The 26,861-nt window shown below is 31.8% G+C and overlaps 4 protein-coding genes across 4 annotated transcripts; all 4 read left to right on the forward strand.

The window, feature by feature from the left end:
* The first annotated feature begins 1,240 nt into the window (after positions 1–1,240).
* LOC143042734 (uncharacterized) lies at positions 1,241–4,995 on the forward strand. Its single transcript, XM_076215177.1, has 2 exons — positions 1,241–1,374; positions 2,448–4,995. Exons 1-2 carry the CDS (start codon positions 1,372–1,374, stop codon positions 4,569–4,571), a joined length of 2,127 nt encoding a protein of 708 aa, XP_076071292.1. The 5' UTR covers positions 1,241–1,371; the 3' UTR covers positions 4,572–4,995.
* A 3,841-nt stretch (positions 4,996–8,836) lies between these two features.
* LOC143042735 (toll-like receptor 2 type-1) lies at positions 8,837–14,298 on the forward strand. The gene is made up of 2 exons (XM_076215179.1): positions 8,837–8,904; positions 12,087–14,298. The coding sequence occupies exon 2, from the start codon at positions 12,093–12,095 to the stop codon at positions 14,196–14,198; it is 2,106 nt and encodes a 701-aa protein (XP_076071294.1). The 5' UTR covers positions 8,837–8,904; positions 12,087–12,092; the 3' UTR covers positions 14,199–14,298.
* Positions 14,299–21,240: 6,942 nt separating this feature from the next.
* Positions 21,241–22,353, forward strand: LOC143043810 (toll-like receptor 7). The gene has a single exon (XM_076215991.1). The coding sequence runs from the start codon at positions 21,364–21,366 to the stop codon at positions 22,351–22,353; it is 990 nt and encodes a 329-aa protein (XP_076072106.1). The 5' UTR covers positions 21,241–21,363.
* A 419-nt stretch (positions 22,354–22,772) lies between these two features.
* On the forward strand, positions 22,773–24,759 carry LOC143042736 (toll-like receptor 2 type-2). Its single transcript, XM_076215180.1, has one exon. It carries the CDS (start codon positions 22,914–22,916, stop codon positions 23,889–23,891), a length of 978 nt encoding a protein of 325 aa, XP_076071295.1. The 5' UTR covers positions 22,773–22,913; the 3' UTR covers positions 23,892–24,759.
* The last annotated feature ends 2,102 nt before the right edge of the window (positions 24,760–26,861 follow it).

Genomic DNA, 26,861 nt, shown 5'->3' on the forward strand with positions numbered 1-26,861 from the left:
TAATCAACATTTCACTCCTTATTCTATAATTTTGTATTAATATTGTTTAATAGATTAATTTTTTCGTTCGATGTATATTCACTTGGTTGGGTTAATATTTCTTTTCATTGAGTTAAGCAGTTTTAATTTATATTTCATGTCTTGCTTTTATGTGATGTTGTACTATTGGTTCAGGTGAGGGTATAGGTTTACCGCTGTTTGAAATTCATAAATCGATGGCTAAAAAACAAATTCGGGTTACAAACTAAAACAGAGGGAAACACATCAAATATTAGAGGAGAACTACAACACAACAGGAATGCAACATGTAAATGTAACACACACATACACGAACTATAATATAACACTGGCCATTTTCCTGACATGGCTTTTAAATTAAAAAAATGGTGGTGAAATGTTTAAACCCGCTGCATTTGTTTGCACCTGACTTAAGTCAAAAACTGAATGGTCAGTGCACATGGTTGTCGTTTGTTAATGTGTTCATAAATGTTTCTCGTTTCTTGATTTCAATATAGATTAGACTGTTGTTTTCCCGTTAAATATGTTTTCACTAATCATTGTTGAAGACCAATTTGACCTCTAGTTAATTTTACAAATTGAGACTGGTATAGAGAGTTATCTCATTGGCACTCATACATCTTCTTATAATAATAAATGGACTTGAATTGTCCAACTACGGACCATCCAGAGAGTTGCAGAGATAGTCACACTCTCTTTAAACGAGAGATCGAATCTAATGTCCCCATCCTAAATGTCCATAGCTACTTGTTCATCACCAACAGCGAAACGGACGCCCAACTTTGTCAAAAGATTTACTGCCGGTCGAAAAAAAATATTCTATTCATCAGTCCCCCTTTGGTCGATATTGAATGTCTTCATATATCCGTATTGTACTGATAAGAGCAGAATCTGCTATTCAGAATTTTGTTGAAACTAGCCTGTTATGATTTGGATTGTATGATGTATTGATTCTTCTAAAAGAGATGCACAAGATATCAGAGGGACATTTAAACTCATAGATCGAAAATAAAATGATAAACCCATGTTTAAAAAGACGAAACAGGACAATAATAGTACGCTAGACACAACAACAATTTCCCTCATTGATTTGAAATAATTATTTAAAGGAAATCGACACTTTTGTTTTGGATTAATCGCATTTACAATTTCCTTAATTCTATTTACAGTAAAGATATAATCTATTGTTTTAAAGTACTTTCTCATATCACGAGTATGGTATTACGAATAATCATATGATGATATGATATAATTTCTGTACAAAATAAGAGAAAACAGGAAATTTGAATGCGTTTAGCAGAAGTTGACACGGATTTTGTAAAGCAATAAACTTGTTACGTGAAACCTCTTGGTATGGTAAGTAAGTTATATAAGCTATTAAAGGACCCAAAATGCCAAAATGTAAAACTATTTAGACGAGAAAAGTAACGATCTAATTTTGTATAAACAACATATAAAATAAGTGAAGGTTTACGACTTAGGTCAGGCACATAAACATTGTGGCGGAGGTAAACATTTTAGTTGGCGCCTTACCCTCCCAATAACTAGGGAGTTACTGACAACTTTTATCAAGTAAATAAAGAAAAAAAAATTCCGTTCTTTTTCGTTTATAAATTTTAATTTTGACGGCAGATTGCAGACATTTTCTGATATATATACATATATAGCTTATTTGTACTCTGACCAAATTCATAATTTGCTATAATATAAATGTAGTATTAAATTATCAAAAAGCAGGGCCCGATGTGATTAGTCTTAAGATTTTCAAATATATCCTGTTAGGTAGCCGTCATATTCTTTAAATAATGCTTTAAAAAAAACGTTTGGCTGCCAAAATATCGTTTTGACTGGAAATTATTACCAGTTAAAAGAAAAATTGAAAACTATAAATTACGAAAAGTTTAGTCTATACTGCGAAGGCCATTTATATATTTGGTATTTAAAGTCCGGAAAAATTGGCTTCGCCATTACAAAAATAAGGACGAAGAGACAAACAAGCTTTCAAAACAGTTCATAAAAAATTAAGAATGAGCATCTCAATCCCAACCAAAACATTCGGAACCATGTGTGCTCCGACGGGGCAAGCAAATACTACTCCACTAGCGACAATCGTCGTGTCAGTCATGTCCAATACATTGATGAGTCATATCTAGTGAATTATCATTTTACTATAGAGCATTTGTAAACGTTTTTTTAACTAATACTTTAAAGAAAAAAGCTTGATTACTCGCCCCTTTATTTTTTAACGTCTGTGTCATTTTGGTTTTTTGTGAATAGTTGTCTCATTGGCAATCATACCACATCTTCTTTTTTTTATATTAGTATAGCAAACTATGATATCTAAGTAAAGGTTTCTCTTTTTAAAGTTTGTATTTTCCGTACAAAGCAATATACAAAACTTTGTTTTCTGATTTGTGTTCTACTTGCAGATATTAACCAATGCGATGATGGGAAGATCAACAATATCAGTAATGGTTATTATCATATGTATCGAGTGTTTAATGTGTAAACAATGCCCTAATCAGGTATGCACATGTTACACATCCAGTAAATTAGCAAAATGTTCGAGGCTTACATACATACCAACATTTCCGAAGTATGTAAAATCTATTCATTTACAAAACAACAAATTGTATACTCTGACAAGACATTTGTTTTCAAATATAACACGATACTATATACAATCCTTATCTCTGGTTTCAAACTCAGTTCGCCATGTTGATGACGAAGCGTTCATCGACTTAAAGTTTTTACGCTCTTTAGAAATATCAAACGAAAAAAGATTAAATATCACATATTTCAAAAAAGCATTTAGTGGACGTGGGACAACATTTGAGAAAATTCGTCTAGAAGACAATGGTTGGGCATTTGTTCCAGATTTTGTTGTAACTTCTTCAGCTTTAACAAATATTACCGAAATACATCTTGGCAGAAATAGTTTTTCGAATTTTTCCATGAAAGGAATATCGAATCTCAAGAACTTAAAGACACTAGATATGTCCCAAAATAAACTTATTACATTTATTATACCAACGATTGTGAATATACGAAAATTAATTCTGAACAATAACGATATTGTGCGACTTCCAAGATTTTGCGTTAACAATAGCGATGCAAGTAATGTTCCAAGACTTAGATCAATCTTTTTAAACGAAAATGCACTATCTAAGATAGATCCCAAAACGTTCAATTGTTTGCCGTCTCTTGAAATCCTTCAACTCAATGGTAATAGATTGAATGTTTTGTTGCCTTCGACTTTTGAAACAATGCCGCAATTGAAAAATTTATCTATTGAAAAAAATAAGTTTACAAAAATATACGGAAAAGCTTTTCAAAGCCTATCCTTACACAGGCTGAATATGGGTTTCAATAATTTTCACTTTCATCGTTTAAGAGGAGTCGATTTGGACAATATCTTTTTACATAATCCTAAGCTGAAATACCTTGACTTAACAAGCAACTTTTTAATAGGATCACACATATTACATAGAATGTTTAGACCACTAACAAATCTTACCAATTTGAATCTGCACTCTACTCGTCTAACATGGATACCACCTGAAGCTTTTCAATCACTGCGATCACTAAAACGGCTGACTCTGCAAGGCAACTCTTTGTCCTCGTGGAATGACAGGCTATTTAAGCCGATGAACAATTTGCGGTACTTGAATCTTCAAGGTAATTATATCAGCCTTATCAACGAATCATCGTTCCCAGATGGAATGTTAAACAGACTTGAAGTACTTGATTTATCAAAAAATCATTTTGCCTGTACATGCGATCTTATGTGGTTTCGAGATTGGATCAGAAATAAAAATCTTAGTTTACCAAAACTAATCAACTTTCCACGTGATTATAAATGCATTTATCCAGAAAAAATGCACAGAGTTCTCTTAAAAGATTATAATCCAACGAAAGAAAGTTGTACGCCCTGGAACCCGTTATTCACAATAGCAATAACGTTAGCATCATTTACTGTGTTGTGTCTTGTTCTAATACTAGCCGCATACAAATGTCATTCCAATATCAGAAACTACTGCTACCTGTTCCGACTACACACACTTAAGCGCAAAGGCTATATAAGATTAAATAGCAGCGAGGATTACGAGTATCACGCATTTGTAGTATATTGTGACTCAGACAGAAAATGGGTCCATAATATTTTTTTGCCTAAACTTGAAAACGAAGGTTTCAAGCTCTGTATACATTTCCGAGACTTTGATGTTGGGGTCTCAAAAACTGAAAACGTAGATACTTATCTAAAGAAATGTTGGAAAATTATAGTTATTATGAGTAATGAATTTGCAAAGAGTGAATGGTGTCAATGGGAGCTAGAATTTTCACAAGACCGCAGACGCAGGCAAGGAAGAAACGCATTTCTACCAATTATGCTGAAAACCATCAATTCAAAGCACATGATAAGTCCAATCAGAACATTGCTGAAAACAACTCCATATGTTACACATCAAACTGGAGTAGGAGAAGATTTGTTTTGGAAAGCTGTAATTGAAGGCATACAGAAACCTCTGGGCAATCCACCCGTTGCAGTTTGACAAACTATGTACTTTTTACATATCGAAAAAGTCAAATTTTCGTTTTTTACATTGTTTTTATGACTAGATTTATTTCACTTGAGTGGGCGGATTTTAAGAAGTTCACTTATTAAAGACCATTCCATCTATAGACAGGAGTTTTGGTATAAATTCATCAATGAAGTGTCCAGTTATTCGCCCCGTATCATACTCTCATTTCTTTTGTATATGCGTTTGGGTGCCACTGATATGTGATTTGAATTCAATAATAATTATAACAGCAATCATCCGTGTCACACACATCTTCCAATAGACTGTCCTTATTCAAGTTAAAACATGAGCTCTGCCCGATCTGTTGAAATAACAGTGGTAATATTATAATGCTGAAGTAAGATGATTAAACGTTTTATACCGAGTGGTTTATGGATATCGCTTGATATCAAAAGGCTTGTTAATTATTATATTGAATTTGAATAACTCAATTTAATTTCAAGCTATAACAAACGTGTACGACTTATCAAATCTTTTTCATGGTAATACATCTCCTCTGATAAGTGTTCGTAATGTAAACAGTATTCGTTTTAAAGTTGTTTGAACGTTTCAAAATGATTTAAATGTGACAAAGCGAATATTTTTAATTAAGAGGTTTTTTTTTTAAATTATTGAGGAAGTTCTTTATCCCCGTAGACAAACAGAAATACACTATTCCGTTGTATCACATTGAAACGAAATTATTTCAATTCGTATAATTTATTCATATAAAATTATAATCTGTGTGATACGGAAACGTTTTGTCTCCTGTTAACAGATAGATTTTCGACATTCTTTGTTTTTGTTATGTTATTGAGCAAACTCCGTACAGTGATCGTTTCCGTTCCGGAACCTTTTTCCTTTACTTCATCATTAGTGTAGAGTAGTATTCGGGCCCGTATGCGGATCGGAACTGGAACTGCCGGGGAGTTTGGTTATCGAGAAGATTGAAAAAAAACCGCATGTTTTACGGTAAAAGGAAACCTGAAATTGAAAGGCATACACTTTCTAGAAAGACTATTGTACACGCTACAACGGTAACTATTCTAAAATGAATATCAAGTGTCTCTAGTGTACATGCTATAAGTATTTGTCAAAACCAAACTAATTTTTGTTTGTACTGCTTTGAAACATTCAAGACAAATAATCAAATCCGTTCAAAATATTTGCGATCCAACTATTTTATTTGAATAAATGTATGTGTGTATGTATAGAATATATGCAATGGAGACAATAAATATTGAAAATCTTTTGCTGGCATTTGTAGGTTGTAGCGCAAACCATTCAATACCGATCCTATCTTCTGTGTTAAGGGAGGGATTTATACGTGTTTTATAATTTGGATAACCCCATTGTCATTTCATTTGATGCAAAATATAAATGAAAAATAAGCTAAAATGCTAAATAAGCATTTTAAAACTGAAATTGTCTTGAGTGTATCAAATCTTGGTATGATATTTGTAAAAGCAAAATGTTTGTCTGATTCACTTCTTTTTTCAAATGTTTAATGGTACTGTTAATAAGAATAGTAAATTTTAAATGGATAAAGCAGAATTCAACCCACTTTCTCGCTGGTATTTGAAGCTTTGTAGTAAAAATAAAAAAAGAACGATCTACCTAAAGTGAAAAAACAGTAAGCGGGATCCGGGATCAGACCCCCCTTAGGAGACCCCCTAAAGGATATGTATTTTTTTTTAAATTTTAGATCGCAACTAAATCATCTCATAAACATCCGAAACGCGACTTAATCATTTTAATGGTAAAAGTATTAAAAAGTAAAATAGTGTAAATATATAGCCATCTATATGTAGACATGTAGAATATACATTAACATTCCAACTCAAATAAATCGTAAGTAAATGTATTTAGTTAAAGAGTTTCAAATTTTTTTTTCTTGAGACATTGGTTGTTGAAAATCACACGTACATTGACATTTACAACCGCCATACATGTATAAAGTAAAATACTTGATTGCAGGTTAAGCTAGCTATAAAACAAAGTTAAACACACCATGTTCTTCGAGAAATGCCTTTTTAAAAGAGATTTTTTTATATAAACATGATAAAGACAGCATGTTTTTCAAATTATTTTTTTTCATGATGAGTAGGTTTTCTATAGCACAAACTACATTTTTTAAGTTATACCTATCTGTAAGACAAAAATGAGTTGGAGAATTTTTATGTAAGTGGTAGGCCTGTTAATATATTTTGTTGTAGTTAAACAACCTTTTATCTTTATTACAGTGAATGTGAATTTATGTAGAAGAAGATACGTTTATTTAAAATGTTCTGTCAGTGTTAGCTTATCTGTTTGATTCTCTTAAGTATTATTCTGTCTTAGCTTTTCTGTATGCATATGATTCTCTAGTATTGATCTGCCAAGTGTGGAAGTATAAGTAACTACATTTTTTTGTACATAATGTATACCTTTGATTTAAATATCAAGCAGTATTTTAGCCATGTAAACTACTTGTCTGTTCCCACTAAATCACTGAGCCAAGGTTAGGTCAGTAACTTGAAATCTATGAACTGGAATAGCATACATTGATCTATAATAGTTTTCTTTTATAAATTGTTATTTTGATGGAGAGTTGTCTCATTTGCATTCATACTACATTTGGCTATATCTATGAAGACATTTTTTGACATTTCAATAGATGTGTTTGAACCCAAAACAAAGACCAGCTGGTTAAAGTTTAAGATACAAGGTCACACTTCAATATCACTATTCAAGTTAGAATGTAAATACCAATAGGGAAGTTGTAGATATAGATTTGGTGTCTATTTCCTTAAAGACGAGATTGATATATTCGAGTTTTACAAGCTGAAAACGATGGTGATTTTTGTAAATATCATTTTATTAGCACGAAATAATTTTTGAAATTAAACTGTTCTAGATGATCAAATAAGAGAGGCGTTAGTATATCTCTGTCAAAATGTAAATGAACATCCATATACACAAATATATTTTAATATTTTATTTACCTATATTTAAGATGTGATAGAAGTATCAGATATACGATATAATCTTAATCACTATTTCATTCACGTTTTATTAATTTTTAAAAAGTTCATAAATACAAAAAAATAATGTAGAATTAAGTGTTCCCGTCAGTAATTCAGCTGATGTAATTGTCAACAAAAATGTGTGCCTAAGTATTATAAGATTTTAATAATCAGCTGATTCAGCGTTTTAAAACGTGCACTACATTGATAATGTCCCAAAATAAATATGAGGTACAATTGCCAGTGAGACAACTCTTCGCATGACACATAAATTAACAACTATAGGTGACCATGTTTGTTGTGATTCTTCCAATTTCAAGTACAAAATCGTTGGCTTTACAAATTGATACACTGGCAAATTAATGAAGGAAGCAATAGTTAACCGCTGTTCAAATATACTCAAGCGAGTACGAAAGAAATAATAAAAGTAATAACATGTTACAAATAGTTATCAAAGGTACCAGGATTATAATTTAGTACGTCAGACGCGCGTTTCGTCTACATAAGACTCATCAGTGACGCTCATATCAAAATATTTATAAAGCCAAACTAGTACAGAGTTGAAGGACCGATAATCACAGACCGTGAGTAGACCGTGTGCGACTTTTACGTAAATGTTTTCGGCTATGCATACATGATCAACCATGCAAATCCACTCTCAGTCAAATTGTCATAATCGGGAACATTTAAGACCAAACGACCTCGCCGGCATCAAAATATTTGACAGAGAAATCTTGATTTGAGACAACGACAATTCCAGTTCGTGACCTTTGTACTGTTAATTCAGATTATTTCTTGTATATATATTTTTGCAATGTTCGAGAAATAAACAATGATTCGAGATTAATTAAGTATTATGACGATTAAGATTTGTTTAAGTTTGCTTGTTTTTAAATTTAGCGTTATGTAGAACTGTTATTATGTACAGATTAAACATTTGTTCTTTTCAATTAACTTGAATTCCATGATACAATTTTAGAAACAAACCGAAGCTTTTGTTATTCTATTTCATTAAAACACGTTGACGATTTACTCTCAGTGTAACACAACGTAAATATTTGTTGAATTCGTCTTTTCAAATTTTTCTATTTATAACTGACAAGGTATAAAACGAACACAACAAAGTAGGTTGAAACACTTAACATATATCTATATTTGTATTTAAATCACCTCGAACCTTTTGACAAAATCTCCATTTTCCTCTACAAATTGTAGAGTGAACGGCCCATATCAGTACATGAGATTGTATACATCAAATTACGCTAAGGAAGTTATTTAAATACTTTGTAGAAGTGGGTATTTATACATGCAAGGTAGCAGTAAGTAAAATAATATAAAACCAGCATTTTTATTTCTATTACATCAAACTAAAATGTGACTTTATAATATTTTAATTTTTAATCTGGAATTCTTATAATAAGATATTTATATAAAGTATTGCAGCATTGGTCTAATATGACAATTCCTGAACGAAATTTTAATATATGAATAGTTTATTGACAAACTCTTGGGTCTATTTCGCTGCTAGAGGAGGTTACTTCGAGAGTATAACCAGCCCAATGGTCAGCATTTTGTTGATAACATGAACTATAATTGATATGGTCATTATTATAAATTAACTGTTTATAAAACTTTGAATGTTTGCATGGAAATACTAAGGATTGTCTACCCCCAGGAAAGGGAATAGTTAATAGATATATTTGGAAAAAACTTTCAATTGTGGTCCTTCACGCTTTTCACTTCCGTAATTTGTTTTTGGTCTTTTTATTTTTTATTATTCGAGCGTCACTGATGAGTTATTTTAAGTCATATCGCGAGTCTTCCATACACAATTTTAATGCTAGTATTTATGATAAATTCATTTCAACATAATAATATCATTCAGGATACATGAATTTGTGACATTTATGCTTGAAATCAACCCATGAGATATATGTAAGGATTATTTGTTACCCTAGACGCGCGTTTTGTCTTTATGAGACTCAGCAGTGACCAAAACAGTAGGTTGGCCAATTTGAAATTCATCTCCTTACAAATTTGTAGAAGCTTTTTATAAGTCTTGTAATAGAAGAGGGGAGATACCAGAGGGACAGTCTATGTTGGATTTTGAGAAAATGGGTTACTAGTAAATTGAGCACTTATCTGACGACTTCGATGTATAATTTTTTTATATGGTTTCCAGGGTATGCATCTACAATATAAAAAATATATTAATCTTTTCCCAACACCTTTATCAAGGGAAGAATGAAAAGATCGTTTGTCTTATAAATTTTATGCCTACATTTCTGAGTATAGAGGTTTTGCCTACTGCATTTGATTTTGATATTTAAATTTGACTTAACAATCCTACCCTTCCATTTTTCCGTTATTTGGTGTATTCTTTGAAAAAAAGGCCAAAAAGAGCATAATTAACAATTTTGAAAAAGTAAAATAATAATATTTTGTTTTGTTTCAAACCTTTTTGATGGCAAATTATTGAAAAAAAGATAATGCTATAACCAGTCTGTTATTTCAGTTTCGACAAAAACAACTTCGCTTATGCATTATTGGCTTACAAGTCAATGATTAAACCTCATGTATACCATATCAATTCAAAGTTTCACTCAAACCTTAATGAGGACAGTTGTGCATATGTTAAGCATGAGGTAAGCGTGTTCATTCATTTGAAAGAAAATAATGTCATCATTGAAAATTAACACAAAGGTACCACGAGAAATATCCATTTCGTTGACTTATATGAACATCACAAAGTTATTTTTAAACAGGTTAACATATTTTAAAGGTATTTATTTGTAATCAATAACATGAGATGAAACAGACCTAGAAAAAGTCGTCAGTATACACTTACAATGGCACGTGCCTGTAAGTCTGTTTATATTAAATTTATATTCATAATATGAAAATAAAAGGACATTAGTATCAATCCATGACACAAAATCAGTAAATACACAACATAAAAAACTAACAAAAAGAAAAGGAACAATGCTTTATTGCTGTTCTTCATCTCAAAGTAACAGTGAACCTCATATGTTTATATTTGGTACCATCGTCATTTTCAGTCTTCCGGAGAGTGTCCTGGTGGAAAGTAAGAGGGCTTTTACTTTGCTAATGAATTATTACATGTCCAAGCTTTGATAATTGTATCCTATGGATTTTTTTAATCTGAATGTACGTTTTGGCATATTATAAATGAAATAAATTGTGGTTCAAATAGGTGAACATGGATTTTACAGCTATTGTTCCTTTAATTGAGACTTGCAGTTTTTTCTTTCTTGTGTACATCAACAACAAAAATGAGGAAAGAAGTTTCGACAAAGTGGCGGCCGTTCTGTGGAATGATTTACCTAGGGATCTGCGAAACATCCGTTCTGTGAATGTTTTTAAGAAAACCCTGAAAACTGATTTCTTCAGAAATGCCTATTTAAATTTCATTGTTTATCAGTAAATTCATAAGACTAAGTATACTTTTATACATATATAATTTAATATATATTCAAAATGTGTATGTTTTAGGATTTTATAACATGGTCTTTCATATTTTATTGTTAACACTTTTATTTGTGACTCGATATATGTTGTAAAGCGCTTAGGGTAATTTTAATATTATATGATGCGCTGTTATAAATACTGTATAAGGAAAACATAAATATCTTTATTTATAGAGAGTCTGAAATGTTATTGATAATGTAAAAAATAATACCATGATAATCCTTATTATATAAATAATCAACGAAATTGATGATCTGCACACAGGATGTTTCACTGATTTATGGTTAAATACATTACTGTGGATTTATTTATTTTCGTGGGTACCAATTTTCGTGGATTAAGGAAAACTTACATGTTCGTGGATAAATAATTTCGTGGTTTTGCTGAAATCTGCATACCAGCCTATAGAAAATTTGCTATTCGTTGAACATTTAATTTCGTGGTTTACCTGTTCCCACGAAATCCACGAAAATTGATATCAAATGAATAATAATGAATTCACAGTATATTTTGAAGGACCTCAAACTATGTAAAATCAGCAACTGTAAGTTCAAATGGTCTGAATGCAAAAAAAAAAAGTCCTTGATAGAATATATCTAGAATTGGTAACTAATATTTACAAATAGTTCATACGCATGTCATACATAGATAAACATTCAGAAAAAAGATAGTCTATATTATACATGTTATAATATAGTAAGACTTTTAAGATCCTCAAGATTTTATTAATGTTGTAACATACTTTTTTTACTATATATATCATTAACAACAACGTGTAGACATAGGAAGTAAATGTTGCACATTAATCGTTTAAGATCATATCTGATTTCCTTGTATATATTTTAGCGTTTGATATTACTCTCTGATAGAGAAATATTTGTATGTTTATGGATAGGTATTCGAATAATCATAGACAAAAGTATAATTTTAGAAAAAACGAGTAAACAAATATTTTCCGTACATGTACTTCATACTTTATAAAGTCTAAAGAATGTTTATATTCTGATTACAGATTGAAATGGCTAATAAAAAAACATATGTGCTGTTAGTGTTCATATGTATTTTTTACGGCTGTTCATCGTGTGACCCAAAATGTAGATGTAAACCATCAAAAAGATCTGCTACTTGTGTTGAGCTCACGTACATACCAAGATTTCCAGAATATGTGAAATCCATCTATTTTACTAACAACAAATTTGATATTATCAACGGGGAATTTATGACAAACTTAACGAAAAACAATATAACATCTCTAATTCTTACCTCTAATGCAATTCGAATTTTAGATGAGGACGCGTTTTCTGGTTTGAAAGTTTTGAAAAGTCTCATTATATCAGGAGAGAAGGCATTAAATATTTCGGATGTCAAAAAGGCATTAAGTAAATTAACAGCTTCTCTGGAATACATTGGCTTAATGGAAAATGGTTGGGCTAATATTCCTACTGGCATGTTCGATGAAAAGGCTTTTAAAGATATCAGGGAAATTCATCTTTCAAAGAACAAACTCCAAGAATTTTCTTTTGCCGAAGTTGCAAATCTTATGAACTTGCATCGACTTGAACTCACAAGAAATAAACTCATCACTCTTGATGTGACACACTCTGTTAATTTAAAAGACATGATTGTTGATGGAAACGATATTGTTCGTCTTTCGAGTTTTTGTAACAGCATTGACGGGACAAGTCTACTGCAAAAACTTCAATTACTAAGCATAAACGACAACGCTCTTTCTGAACTAACACCGACCATGTTCAAATGTTTGCCGTCACTTAAAACCCTCCAGCTGAATGGTAATAGATTGACTGTCTTGTTGAACAATACATTTAGCAGTATACCTCAGCTGACCGAATTACATATTCAATACAACAAATTGAAAAAAATTGAGCGAAATGCTTTTCAAAGTTTATCGTTGCAAAGGTTAAATGTTGGACACAACGGATTCCATTTTGATGATGATCGACGATTTAATCCAAATAATATATTTAAAAACGTCCCCAAGTTAATACAATTGGATTTGACGGATAACTTTTTACCATCAGAAAACGAACCTGTGTTACGTCAAATGTTTAGGCATTTACAAAACCTTACTTCTCTCAATCTTGCTTCAACATATCTGCAGAAAATACCAACTAACGTTTTTCACTTGATGCCATCACTTCAACGCTTGATTCTTCAGGGGAATTACTTGCGTGATTGGAAAATAGGAACATTTGAAAATATGACACATTTACAATACCTAAATCTCCAAGGGAATTATATTCAGTTGATTAACTCGTCATCTTTTCCTAATGAACTGTTAATGAGACTGAAAACGCTCGACCTCTCGAACAATCATTTCTCGTGTACATGTGACCTTATGTGGTTTTGTAATTGGTCAAGAAATGAAAACAAAAACCGACCAATATTGGTTAACTATCCGTACAGGTACAAATGCATTTCTCCGGAGAATATGCATGGGAAATTTTTGTTAAGATATAACCCAACTAACGACATATGCACACCTTGGAATCAACTATATACAACGGCGATTATTTTGTCATCATTTGGCTTTATAATAATTACTCTTATAGTTATGGCATACAGATGCCATGCAAATATCCGAAATTATTTTTATCTATTTAGAATACACAGACTAAAGCGACGGGGATATATTCGTCTAAACAGTAGCGATGATTACGAATATCATGCATTTGTTGTTTACTGTGACGCTGATAGAGAATGGGTTCATAATATTTTCCTGAGAAAACTCGAAGATGATGGTCTCAAGCTGTGTGTTCATCATCGGGATTTCGATATTGGCGCATCAATAACAGAAAACATAGACACTTACTTACAAAAATGCTGGAAAATTATTGTAATTATGAGTAATGATTTTGCTAAAAGCGAGTGGTGTCAATGGGAAGTGGATTTTTTGCAGGAACGCAGGCGGCAACAAGGAAAAGATGTATTTTTACTTATCATGTTGAAAACTATAAATTCTAATCATATGACGTGTCCTGTCAAAACATTGATAAAGACAACCCCATACCTGACCTATAAAGGTGGAGTAGGGGAGGACTTATTTTGGAAAGCTGTGATTGAGAGTATCCAAAAGCCTCTTGGAGATCCACCAGTTGCAATGTGACATGTCTGTTGTTAGTCCATCATAATTTGACTTTCTAGAGACATGTTTGAAACACCACGAATAATTTCCTAGAATCATTACACTTAAAAAGTCATTGAAATTTTATTGTCTTTATAAAGATCAAAGTTACTCTATAGACACATATTTACACTTGTATGTAAATTTGTCCGCCATTACGCAAAATCACACAGGTTTCCGCAAACTTTGACATCACAATTCAAAACATTTGACGTCACTATTAAAAAGTAATTGTTGCTTGACGTCAGAAGGTTTTTCGGAGGATATTTCAGGTTATTTGGAGACAAAATTCAGCAAAATACCAAAAGTGTAAATACATTTTTTTTATTTCCGGGAAACGAACTCTATTTAGTTGTAAGATTGGACAAGAAGCTCTTTCGTTTTACGCCCATTTCGCCAATTAATGTCTTTTTAGATCAACACCAAAATATTATAAAGTAAAAAAACTTTTACAAACGTTGAATAGGGGATAAAATTTTGAAGAAACGAACGGAATGCCCAACCCGGACAAATAATCTACTGACCAATATTTAAACTAGAGGCTATTTAGTAAAGAACCTGTTTTGATAAGGTATTGCATCTTCAACAAACGACACACTCAAACATTGTAGAAAAAAGACGAACGATTTTCAAAAAATATTAAAGTCACACAAAAACAAAAAGATTGCATTAATGAAAAATCGAAAGACAAACAGCAGTACACAACACACAGTATTGGAAAATATTGACAATTTACACTAGAATATAATTAATTCAGGTATAAAGTCTCTATTTGGTTGATCCTGTATAGATGATAATTTTTAATTATATCATAATTAAGGCATTACATTAGTATTGTCTTTATACTGCTATCTTTAAAACAAAACCAAAAACTCATGTTCAATTGTCGTTTATTGTGTTATTGTTATTTATTTGATTATTTAAATATTTGGAAAAAATCCCCGTTAAAAAGGCCTCATATATGGCGGAGAAAATATACAACACAATGAAATATACATGTTACCTGTTGAAACCAATCAATGGTGAGAACGAATTCGTTTGAGAACTTACTAAAATATCAACAACAAGAATGTGTTCCAAGTAAACAGATGCCCCATCCGCACTATCATATTCTATGGTCAGTGGTCCATGAAAATTGGGTAAAATCTCTAATTAATTCTGGCATTAAAATTAGAAAGACCATAACATAGTGAACATGTTTACTAAGTTTCAAGTTGATTGGACCTCAACTTTATCAAAAACTACCTAAACCACTAATTGTAAGAGAAATAAGTTTGAGTCTTTCCATGCTTCGTTGTATACATTGGAAACAAGGACAGGATGAAGAGGTCGTCATGACACATATGGTTCCGTCAACTACTTTTGAAATATTCATGAAGAAAAATGAAATAGGGTCAGTGACTGTATATAACATAGAAATATACAATCAACGCATTTCGACTGCTCTTATAGAACGAATGCAGCATAAGTCTGTTGTTTGATCGTTTAAAACTTTTTTTGTTGTTAAAGAGCATGTTGGCTTACTCTAAAAAGAAGATGTGGTATGATTTGCAATGAAGCAACTTTTCACAATGACACATAAATTAACAATATGTAATTAACCGTATGGCCTTCATCAATACATCAACAATCTACAGCAATAGAGGATCCTAAAAATAGAGCTTGTGACTATATGAAACAACAATGAGGAAGTTAATGTATTACAAAAAGATATGTAGAGATGAAAGGTTACCAAAAAGTAAAAATATACTTGCATATGTGTGGATAAAGTTCTTTCTGTAACTTCGGACGATTATAATTGTAAGTTTTGAAATATCGTAGATTATGATTGTTTAATAGCAAAACATTCTGTTCTTATTTAATCTTTTCGAAATGGAAGCAGTGACGATCATATTTTAGAAACGAAGCGTGTTTTATAAAAAATTTAGCAATTGCTTGCTTTCATTTCGATTACCAAAATTAAAAAGAAAATGAAAATAAACGAAACGAAGCAGCATTCAACACTTCAACATGTTATATATATATAGTTTACTAGCATACATGTATAATATGCTTTTACATTTTGAATTTGGCAAATTCTCAACTACAAGACCAAAAAGAGAACTACAAAGAAAAATACCATATGATATAGAATAAAGGATTTATGTGATTCAACTGGTGGGAGTATGTGAGCTTTCAAATGAAATTAATTGTATGCTCATTATTTTGCATAATTGTGTTTATGAGCTAAACAACAACTTATGAGTACAATATTCAATTGGATGTTTACATCTGCATGCGGTTTAAAATTAATCTTGGTAGATTTGTAGATATGTATTTCAAGAACTACACTTGCATATCAGTTTTGAATGATACGACTTAGTTTTTTGTCATCAAAATCAAAGTTTTAATTTTTCGCTGATATTTATTGATATTTCAAAAAGTTCGTAAGTCAGATTTTATGTCATTTCATTTTGTTGCGAGGGGGTAACACATTACACGTATGTTACATATTCACGAACAATATATAAAACTGTTAATGAATTGGGGGATTGGGGGTTGGGGGCGGAGATGATAAATCTTCTAAGGATGTTTTCAAATAAGATGACATATAATATATTACATGAGTAAAAACCAAGAAAAGATCAAATTTTATAATTACTGAAAATAAAAGAAGACATTAAGGTGATACCCAACACCTTGACTTAATTAACTTGACGCATTTAATTTGAATAAAATTTTGACAAAATATTAACTTTTTGAAAAAAAATATAAAAATTTCAAAAAACTTGAATCAATAAGTAAACTTTCTTGGAAAAATTTGACTGGAGATATAGCAGTTTGACAAACACTAAATTTGATCATCGTGAAGCTTAATATTTCCTCAACAATACAACGTAATTAAAACGTTTAGCTATCTTTTCAGAGTTATCTCCTATAGAGTTAAGTTCCACCTTGATATAGATATAACATATAAACAGTTCGACCGAATTTATTTACACAGTCTGTACATTTACAGTATAGTTTAAATCGCCTATAAAGATAAATATAGCTATGGTACATCTATTGTTCATGTCAATTTAAACAACTCACATATTACATAGTGGAACATCTAAAAACATTTTTCAAACATTACTTGATAAGTTGATCTCTGCATCTTCTGTGGTAACCTGACAAAACATTCAAAATTAATAAAAAGTTATTTTCTAAAATAAAAAAAAATCGTTCAAAATTTAATTATTTAATTCCTGCAACGCTTAAAACTTTACCAGGTGTACAGGTTCTATACTATTAGCAATATTTACCAAAAACGTTCAGAATTTTCTTTCTTTCATAAATCAATACTAAAAAAAGGTGAATGATATCATTTGTCGTGTTTCTGTGTGAAACTAATCAAATACTCTCGAGATCGATCTGTAAACACAACACTATATCTAACTTGGACAACAACTAAACCATATGGTCTAATGTGTCTAGCTAATTAAGTTAAGGTGGAATCTAACACCACAGGAAGATAACTCTGTAAAATCAACTAAACGTTTTAATTACGTTGTGTTAATATGGAAATATTAAGCTTCTCAATAATCAAAATTAGTGTTTGTCTAACTGCTACATAACCAGTGTAATTTTTCTGATAAATTGGTTGGTTCAAATTTTTTGAAATTTTAATATTTGTGTCAAAGGGTCAAAGTAAATAATTTGTCAAAATTCTATGAAAATTAAAAGAGCCAAATTAATTTTAGTGAAAGTGTTAGGTACCACCTTAATGAACTGCACACATATAATAATAAGAATAAGAATGAGAATAAGAATAAGAATACTTTAATCATCCAATTATGGACATTTGCGGGTTGTAAATTTCATACACTGATTACAATGATTGATTTATAACAATAAAATAAAAATAAAATAAATTCAACACAATACAACACTATAGAACACTGAACAATTTTATGAATAAAAAGTCTAATCAACACAAATATAATGTTCCGTGTTATTCGCGATTCATCTGTTTTCACATGAAATATCTATTTCCTGGTGTTTATCATTATCCTGTAATACTTAAAAGTTATTTCCTGTATTTCAAATTAATAGATATTCTCGGGGGAACTTGCTTTTGATATATTTCAAAACGTTAATCGCTATGTCTAATGATTTATTTATAATATGCAATATAAAGTACAACTATTTTGATAATGTTTTATTTGAAGCAACCTAATTGGAACAAAATATCAATTCTGAGATACATGAATTACACAAACATGTTTTTTTCTTCTTTATGCACAATATATATGTAAACCTCAGATCTATGTACGACCTCTAATCTGTGTTCGTTTCTCAAATATATGCCCCATCGTGACGTCAATCGCTAATCTATGTCCATATAAAAATATTCGGCCTCAAATCTGTGGCCGATTTTTAATTATGACGTCATTCACAAATATATGTCCTTAAAAAATAATTCGGCCTCAAATCTGTGGCTGATTTTTAATCGTGACGTTTTTCTCAAATCTATGTCCGTTATAAAAGATAAGGCTTTAAAACTGTTATGTTTTAATTCTTTTTAAGCCATGCGCAAATTTATGCCCGTCTAATAATTTCAGCCTTATAGGTATTTTTTTATTAAGTCATTTCCCATAGTTCAATATCAATTTATTGGTATGTGTTCTCCATGTGTGTACAAGAGCTCAAGTATAAGTAAATTTAGCTAAATTATTTCGCTTGTATTTAAACCGGGACTAAGAAAGTCCATGATTTAAAATATTGTTTTTTAAGTACGGTCTTGTATGATTGTTTAATAAAGTAATTTTTGTTTCTATGTGTGTGGTTAAAATCTGTACATGTGTGTGTTATTATTGTATGCCGTCTTCAATAATTAAACTACACATACTTTTTTTTACTAAAAAGACAGTAAAGATGACTATTTGTATGCAACTTCAGCGTACTTCAATTGTCTCTAAATTTTTTCATATTGCTTTTAAATTGACATTCATACCACAAATTGTAAATCACAATAGAGCATTTATCAATTGTATGGCCTTAGCTGATATCTATTTAGTTCAAATGTAAAACTTGTAATTATGTCTTTAATAACAAAAATCTTTCCCCTAGAAGAATCATTCTTTATGTTTTGGCATATTCCCTTTTCCTGAAACCGGATGTAAACACTGCCATCCCTTTGTCCATAGCTGCATTTGTTTTGAATTGCAAATACTCCCCAATAGTAGGAGTGAAGATATCCTGATAATTGACAGAAAACAGTTCAAGAGGATAAATCTCTAGTTAACGTTTTTGAAAATATTCCATCAGTCCACTATTCATAACAGATTTCCCTCCAGTTTTAAAGACAAAAGATAAAGGAATGTTAAACCATGTGTTTTAATAGTTAAAATGTTAACCTTGCTTTTGTCATATAAACCACTTGTACATAGTTTGTTCGGTGTGAGTTAATGCTCCGTGTTGAAGGCCGTACTTACACCTGTAATTGTTTACTTTTCATTGTTTACCTGATGACGTTTTGTTTTGTTTACGTCGAAGAAAGGACATAGATTTGAGCCAAAAATGGCCATAGATTTGAGTAAATAAAGGACATAGATGTGAGACAGTACAGGACATAGATTTGGAACGTATTTCACGCAATATTAAAAAGGACATAGATTTGGGAAAAGGACATAGATTTGAGGCCGGACATAGATTTGAGGCTTACATATATATTAAAGATAGAAATGCTAATAGTTATCAAAAGTACCAGGCTTAAACTTTTATATGCCAAACGTGCGTTTCGTCTACATAAGACTCATCAGTGACGCTCACATCAAAAAGATTGACAGGTCAATGTTGAGGTTATATCGCAAACCATGGAAATACATAAATACAGTTTAAGAGAAGGAATTGTTACATCAGATCCGAGATGATGAGTGACCGTATAAATGGTCTTTAGATATAATTAATGTATGGTGTGCATTTGTTTTTGAAATTTGGTAGGGTTTCCTTGTGAATGCTTTTGATAGAAAATTTTGCTAGTACTTATTGTTTACTACCACTTGTTAGTAGTAGATACAATTACTTAGTTAAATTCGAATCAATATACATTAACTTAGTTATCTCATTCTGACTAATATAACACGAGTTACTGAGCATATCAATATAACAAGGGGGGATCTACGTCATAACGCAGGGTGTCGGCGATTGAAATAGGACCACCATCTTGTCGCTTCAAGGTAAGAATTTTACTTATAATGCCAGTTATATGAGGGTTATGATTATGAAAAATAGTCCACCAAAGACTATATAAAGTAGGAAAATAAATGAGCCATCGCTCAATATTATTGGTTGTCTCAATTTTGCAAACACTTCGATACCAGTTTTAGGAATTGGGTCAACATAGAGGATATCGGCAAAATTTTTCATAACAACATCTTGATTATCAAGAACCGCCTACATTATCAACAAATGAACATGTCCGAATTCTTTATTGTACTCGGGAAAATACTTGTTACTCACAAATATCCGTCATTATGGTCGAAAAACGTCTTATTTTTAAAAAATTGAAAAAGGATGTCGGCAACACATCGAATATCGAAGGATGTCGGGGACACACTAATATATTAATAATTTAAGTGTCCTTTGATTATATCAACCATAATAAAGATACGATAAAAAAAAACAGGATTAGTGTTCCTTGCTTGCTTCCGTTTCTTGCACTCAATTTCAGGATTCAATTTTTGTAAATAGTCGAGAAAAAAAAGTTTTAGAAGGTGAAAGTCAGATTTCGTTTCAGTTAAGCCAGGGGTCCCACAGGGGTCAATTATTGGACCAAGTCTTTTTATTTATAAATTAACTGTTTACAAAATTTTTAATTTTTTGAAATACTAAGGCTTATCTACTTCAGGAATAGATTACCTTAGCTTAGTTTTTATTTGTATATATTACGATTGCTCATCATATGATAAAAGATGCAATTCTAATTCAAAAAAGGGATTAGCAACCTGTTCTTTGCTCACGTATACACTTGATCTCTCAGAAAATAAGCTTACTAACACTAGATGTGCTGCAACCCGTCAATGTGAAAAAATAAAATGTCAATGGCAACAAAATTGTTCTTTTTCCTAGTTTTTGCAGCAAAACTAACAGGACAAGTAATCTTAAGACTCTAACAACTTTATTCATGAACGAAAACTTTCTCTTTGAACTAAATCCGTATATGTTCGAATGTTTGCCGTCACTAAAAACCCTTCAGTTAAATAACAATAAGTTTAATGTGTTGTTGAATAATACATTTAACGTAATACCTCAGTTGAAAGAATTACATATTCAATCTAACGGAATTAAAACAATCGAGCCAACAGCTTTTAGAAGTATGTCATTGCAAATACTAAATTTTGGGCAAAACGGATTTCATTTTGACGATGATGGAAGATATAATCAAGTGAACATATTTAAACACATCCCAAAGTTAACACATTTAGATTTGACAGGTAACTTTTTACGAGGAGAATACATGCCTTGGAAACAAATGTTTAGTCCTTTACAGAACCTTATTTATCTGAATCTACATGCTACACACCTAAAGGAGTTACCAACTTACGTTTTTTGCTTGATGAAGTCACTTCAACAGTTGATTCTTCAAGGAAATTCCTTGCGTGAACTGAAAGAAGGAACATTTGATAATATGTCTGATCTACAATACTTAAATCTCGAAGGGAATTACATTCAGTTGATCAGCCCGTCTACTTTTCCAAAGGAAATGCTATCGAGTCTGAAAAAACTTGACCTTTCTAACAATCACTTTTCGTGTACATGTGACATTATGTGGTTTCGTGATTGGCTACGAAATAAAAATAAAACCCGTCCAATAATGCCTAACTATCCAGGGAGGTCTATATGCATTTCTCCAGAGAATATGCGTGGGAAACATTTGATAAAATATAATCCAACTAAAGAAATATGCACTCCTTGGAATCAATTATACACCATGGCGATTATATTGTCGTCATTTGCATTTATGACAATTAGTCTTTCAATTATTGTATCCAGATGCAATGCAAATATCAGAAACTACTTTTATCTGTTTAGAATACACAGACTTAAAAGTCAGGGTTATATACGTCTAACAGTAGCGAGGATTACGAATATCATGCATTGTTGTTTACTGTGACTCTTGATGTGACACACTCAATATGTGAAAGACATAATTGTTGATGGAAACGATATTGTTAGTCTTTCGAGTTTTTGTAACAGCATTAACGGGACAAGTCTACTGCAAAAAGTTCAATTTCTACGCATAAACGACAACGCTCTTTCTGAACTAACACCGACCATGTTCAAATGTTTGCCGTCTCTTAAAACCCTCCAGCTGAATGGTAATAGATTGACTGTTTTGTTGAACGATACATTTAACAGTATATCTCAGCTGACCGAACTACATTTTCAATACAACAAATTGAAAAAAAATGAGCGAAATACTTTTCAAAGTTTTTCGTTGCAAAGACCTATGTTTGGACATAGCAGATTTCATTTTGATGGTGATCGACGATTTGATCCAATATATATATTTAAACACGTCCCGAAATTAACACAGTTGGATTTGAAGGATAACTTTTTACCATCAGAAAACGAACCTGTGTTACGTCAAATGTTTAGGCATTTCCAAACCTTACTTCTCTCAATCTCGCTTCAACATATCTGCAGAAAATACCAACTAACGTGTTTCACTTGATGTCATCACTTCAACGCTTGATTCTTCAAGGGAATTACTTGCGTGATTGGAAAGAAGGAACATTTGAAAATATGACAAATTTACAATACCTTAATCTCCAAGGGAATTATATTCAATTGATTAACTCGTCATCTTTTCCTAATGAACTGTTAATGAGACTGAAAACTCTCGACCTCTCGAACAATCATTTCTCGTGTACATGTGACCTTATGTGGTTTAGTGATTGGTTAAAAAATGAAAATAAAAACCGACAAATATTGGTTAACTACCCATATAGGTACAAATGCATTTATCCGGAGAATATGCATGGAAAATGTGTGTGTAGATATCATCCAACTAACGACATATGCACACCTTGGAATCAACTATATACAACGGCGATTATTTTGTCATCATTTGGCTTTATAATAATTACTCTTATAGTTATGGCATACAGATGCCATGCAAATATCCGAAATTATTTCTATCTGTTTCGAATACACAGACTTAAACGACGGGGATACATTCGTCTAAACAGTAGCGAGGATTACGAATATCATGCTTTTGTTGTTTACTGTGACGCTGATAGAGAATGGGTTCATAATATTTTCCTGAGAAAACTCGAAGATGATGGTCTCAAGCTGTGTGTTCATCATCGGGATTTCGATGTTGGTGCATCAATAACTAAAAACATAGACACTTACTTACAAAAATGCTGGAAAATTATAGTTATAATGAGCAATGATTTCGCTAAAAGCGAGTGGTGTCAGTGGGAAGTAGATTTTTTGCAGGAACGTAGGCGGCAACAAGGAAAAGATGTATTTTTACTCATCATGTTGAAAACTATCAATTCTAATCATATGACGTGTCCTGTTAAAAATTTGATCAAGACAACTCCATACCTGACCTATAAAGGTGGAGTAGGGGAGGACTTATTTTGGAAAGCTGTCTTTGAGAGTATCCAAAAGCCACTTGGAGATCCACCCGTTGCAATGTGACATGTCTGTAGTTTGTACTTTTAAATTTTAATAATTTTACTTTCTACAGTTAAATTCTAATCACGAATAAATAATTTCCTAGAATTAGTACACTGCGTTTTAAAAAGTCATTGAAATTTTGTTATCTTGATTAAGATCAACGTTACTCTATAGACACATATTTTCACTTGTATGTAAATTTGTCCGCCGTTGCGTAAAGTCACACGGGTTTCCGTAAACTTTGACATCACAATTTAAAACATTTGAAGACAATATTAAAAAGGAATTGTTGCTTGAAATCAGAAGTTTTTTATGAGGATATCTAAGATAATTTGGAAATAAATTTCAGAAAAATCCCGAAAGTGTAAATACGTACATTGTTCCGGGAAACGAACTCTCATTAGAAATAAGATTGAACAATATTTCGCCGATCTATGTCTTTCTAGTGATGATTAACGCCAATTAAAATATCATAGAGTCAAACACTTTGTCAAACGTTGAACAGGTGATAAACTACTGACCAATATTTAAACTAGAGGTTATAATTAAAGAAACTGTTTTGATCAATGAGGTACTGCATCTTCAACAATCGACATTCTCAAACATCGTAGAAGAAAGGATAACGATTTTCAACAGATATAATTAGAGTCCCAAAAAAACTGACAACGCCAGGGCAAAAACAAAAATAAAAGAGACTGCAATAATGAAAAAAACGAAAGATAGACAGCAGTACACAAAACACAGCATATAAAACTATTGACATTGTAGACTAGATAAAATCTCATTTTGGTGGATCCTGTATAGCTGATCATTTTTTCTATATCATGTATAACGCATTGCATTAATATTGTCTTTATACTGCAATCTATAAAACAAAACAAAAAACTCATGTTCAATTGTTGTTTATTGAGTTATTGTTATTTATTTGTTTAGATATTGGAAAAAAAACCTTTAAAAAGGTATCATATCTCGCGGAGAAAATATACAACATAATGAAATGTACATGTTACCTGTTGAAACCAATAAATGGTAAACGAATTCGCTTGATAATTTACTAAAATATCAACAACAAGAATGTGTTCAAAGTAAACGGATGCCCCATCCGCACTATCATATTCTATGGTCAGTGGACCATGAAAATAGGGTAAAATCTCTAATTAATTCTGGCATTAAAATTAGAAAGACCATAACATAGTGAACATGTTTACTAAGTTTCAAGTTGATTGGACCTCAACTTTATCAAAAACTACCTCAACCACTAATTGTAAAAGGAATAAGTTTGAGTCTTTCCATGCTTCGTTGTATACATTGGAAACAAGGACAGGATGAAGAGGTCGTCATGACACATATGGTTCCGTCAACTACTTTTGAAATATTCATGAAGAAAAATGAAATAGGGTCAGTGACTGTATATAACATAGAAATATACAATCAACGCATTTCGACTGCTCTTATAGAAGAGGGACGAAAGATACCAAAGTGACAGTCAAACTCATAAATCTAAAACAAACTGACAACGCCATGGCTAAAAATGAAAAAGACAAACAGAAAAACAATAGTACACATGACACAACATAGAAAACTAAAGAATAAACAACACGAACCCCACCAAAAACTAGGGGTGATCTCAGGTGCTCCGGAAGGGTAAGCAGATCCTGCTCCACATGCGGCACCCGTCGTGTTGCTTATGTGATTACAAATCCGGTAAATAGTCTAATTCGGTAGGTCAAATTCATGAAAGGGAAGGGGATTGTAGTTACGACGTGAGGAACATATCCGATATCATTTGTGAAATGGTTATTCCATAACGGTCAACCAACTCGTGATGGCGTCCGTAAAATTTACGAAGGGATGATTTCAACTTCACCATTTGGAACTCTTGATTTAATAGCTTCCTTGTGAGCAGTAACCCTCTATCAAGAAAATCATGATAGGAAATGCAAGCACGGGAATATCGTATCAATTGAGAGATATATACCCCGTATGCAGGTGCTGCTGGAATGTTGCTACTTAGAAATGGAAAGTTCACAATTGGAAAGCTGAAATCATCTCTTTTGTCGTAAAGTTTTGTCTTCAACCGACCCTCATTGTCAATTTCTAGATGTAAGTCAAGATATGAAGCTGACTTAACTGTATCTGTAGTATCCTTTATCTCCAATTCGATGGGATAGATGCGTTCCACATAGTCACCAAATTTTGAATTGTTTAGTGAAAGAACGTCATCTATATAGCGGAAAGTAGAGTTAAAGGATATTGCTAACTTCTTATCTTTCTTCCTAAGAAGTTCCTGCATGAAGTCAGCCTCATAATAATAAAGAAACAAGTCAGCAAGTAGAGGGGCACAGTTTGTTCCCATTGGTATGCCGACAGTCTGTTGAAAAACACGTCCTCCGAACGTAACAAATATGTTGTCAATCAAGAAATCAAGCATCTTGATAATATCGGTTTCAGAGAATTTTTTGTTTGAATCAGAGTGATTCTTTACAAAGTAGGATTTATCCCTCCCTAAGACAAGATACTTGTATCTACGTTGGCCATTCTTTTTTATGAAGCAAAGTAATACCAACTCTTTTAATTTGTCTTTAAGTTTGGAATGTGGAATACTTGTGTAAAGAGTAGAGAAGTCAAATGTTTTAATACTGTTACAAGATGAAAGAGAGTTAGATTGTATGTACTCTAAAAGATCTTTGGAATTTTTAAGTATCCACATCTGATTCACGCCACCTCTAGAATAGGCAGTTTCACAATAACTTTGAAGCCCGTCTTTGATTGCTGATAAAATGGATGTTAATAATTTAGAAAGAGGTTTTGTGGAGCACTTGGAAGACCCAGCAATATACCGCTGTTTGTAAGGACACTTATGTAGTTTAGGTATCCAATACAGTGATGGAAGATCCAGTTCTTCATCTTTGGTTGAAATACCAAAGGAACAAAGAACAGACCTATGATTATCCAGGATTTCCTCTTTGGTAAGTGTCGTGAGGGTATATG

This window comes from Mytilus galloprovincialis, chromosome 8, assembly GCF_965363235.1.
Source record: "Mytilus galloprovincialis chromosome 8, xbMytGall1.hap1.1, whole genome shotgun sequence".
Classification (NCBI taxonomy): Eukaryota; Metazoa; Mollusca; class Bivalvia; order Mytilida; family Mytilidae; genus Mytilus; species Mytilus galloprovincialis.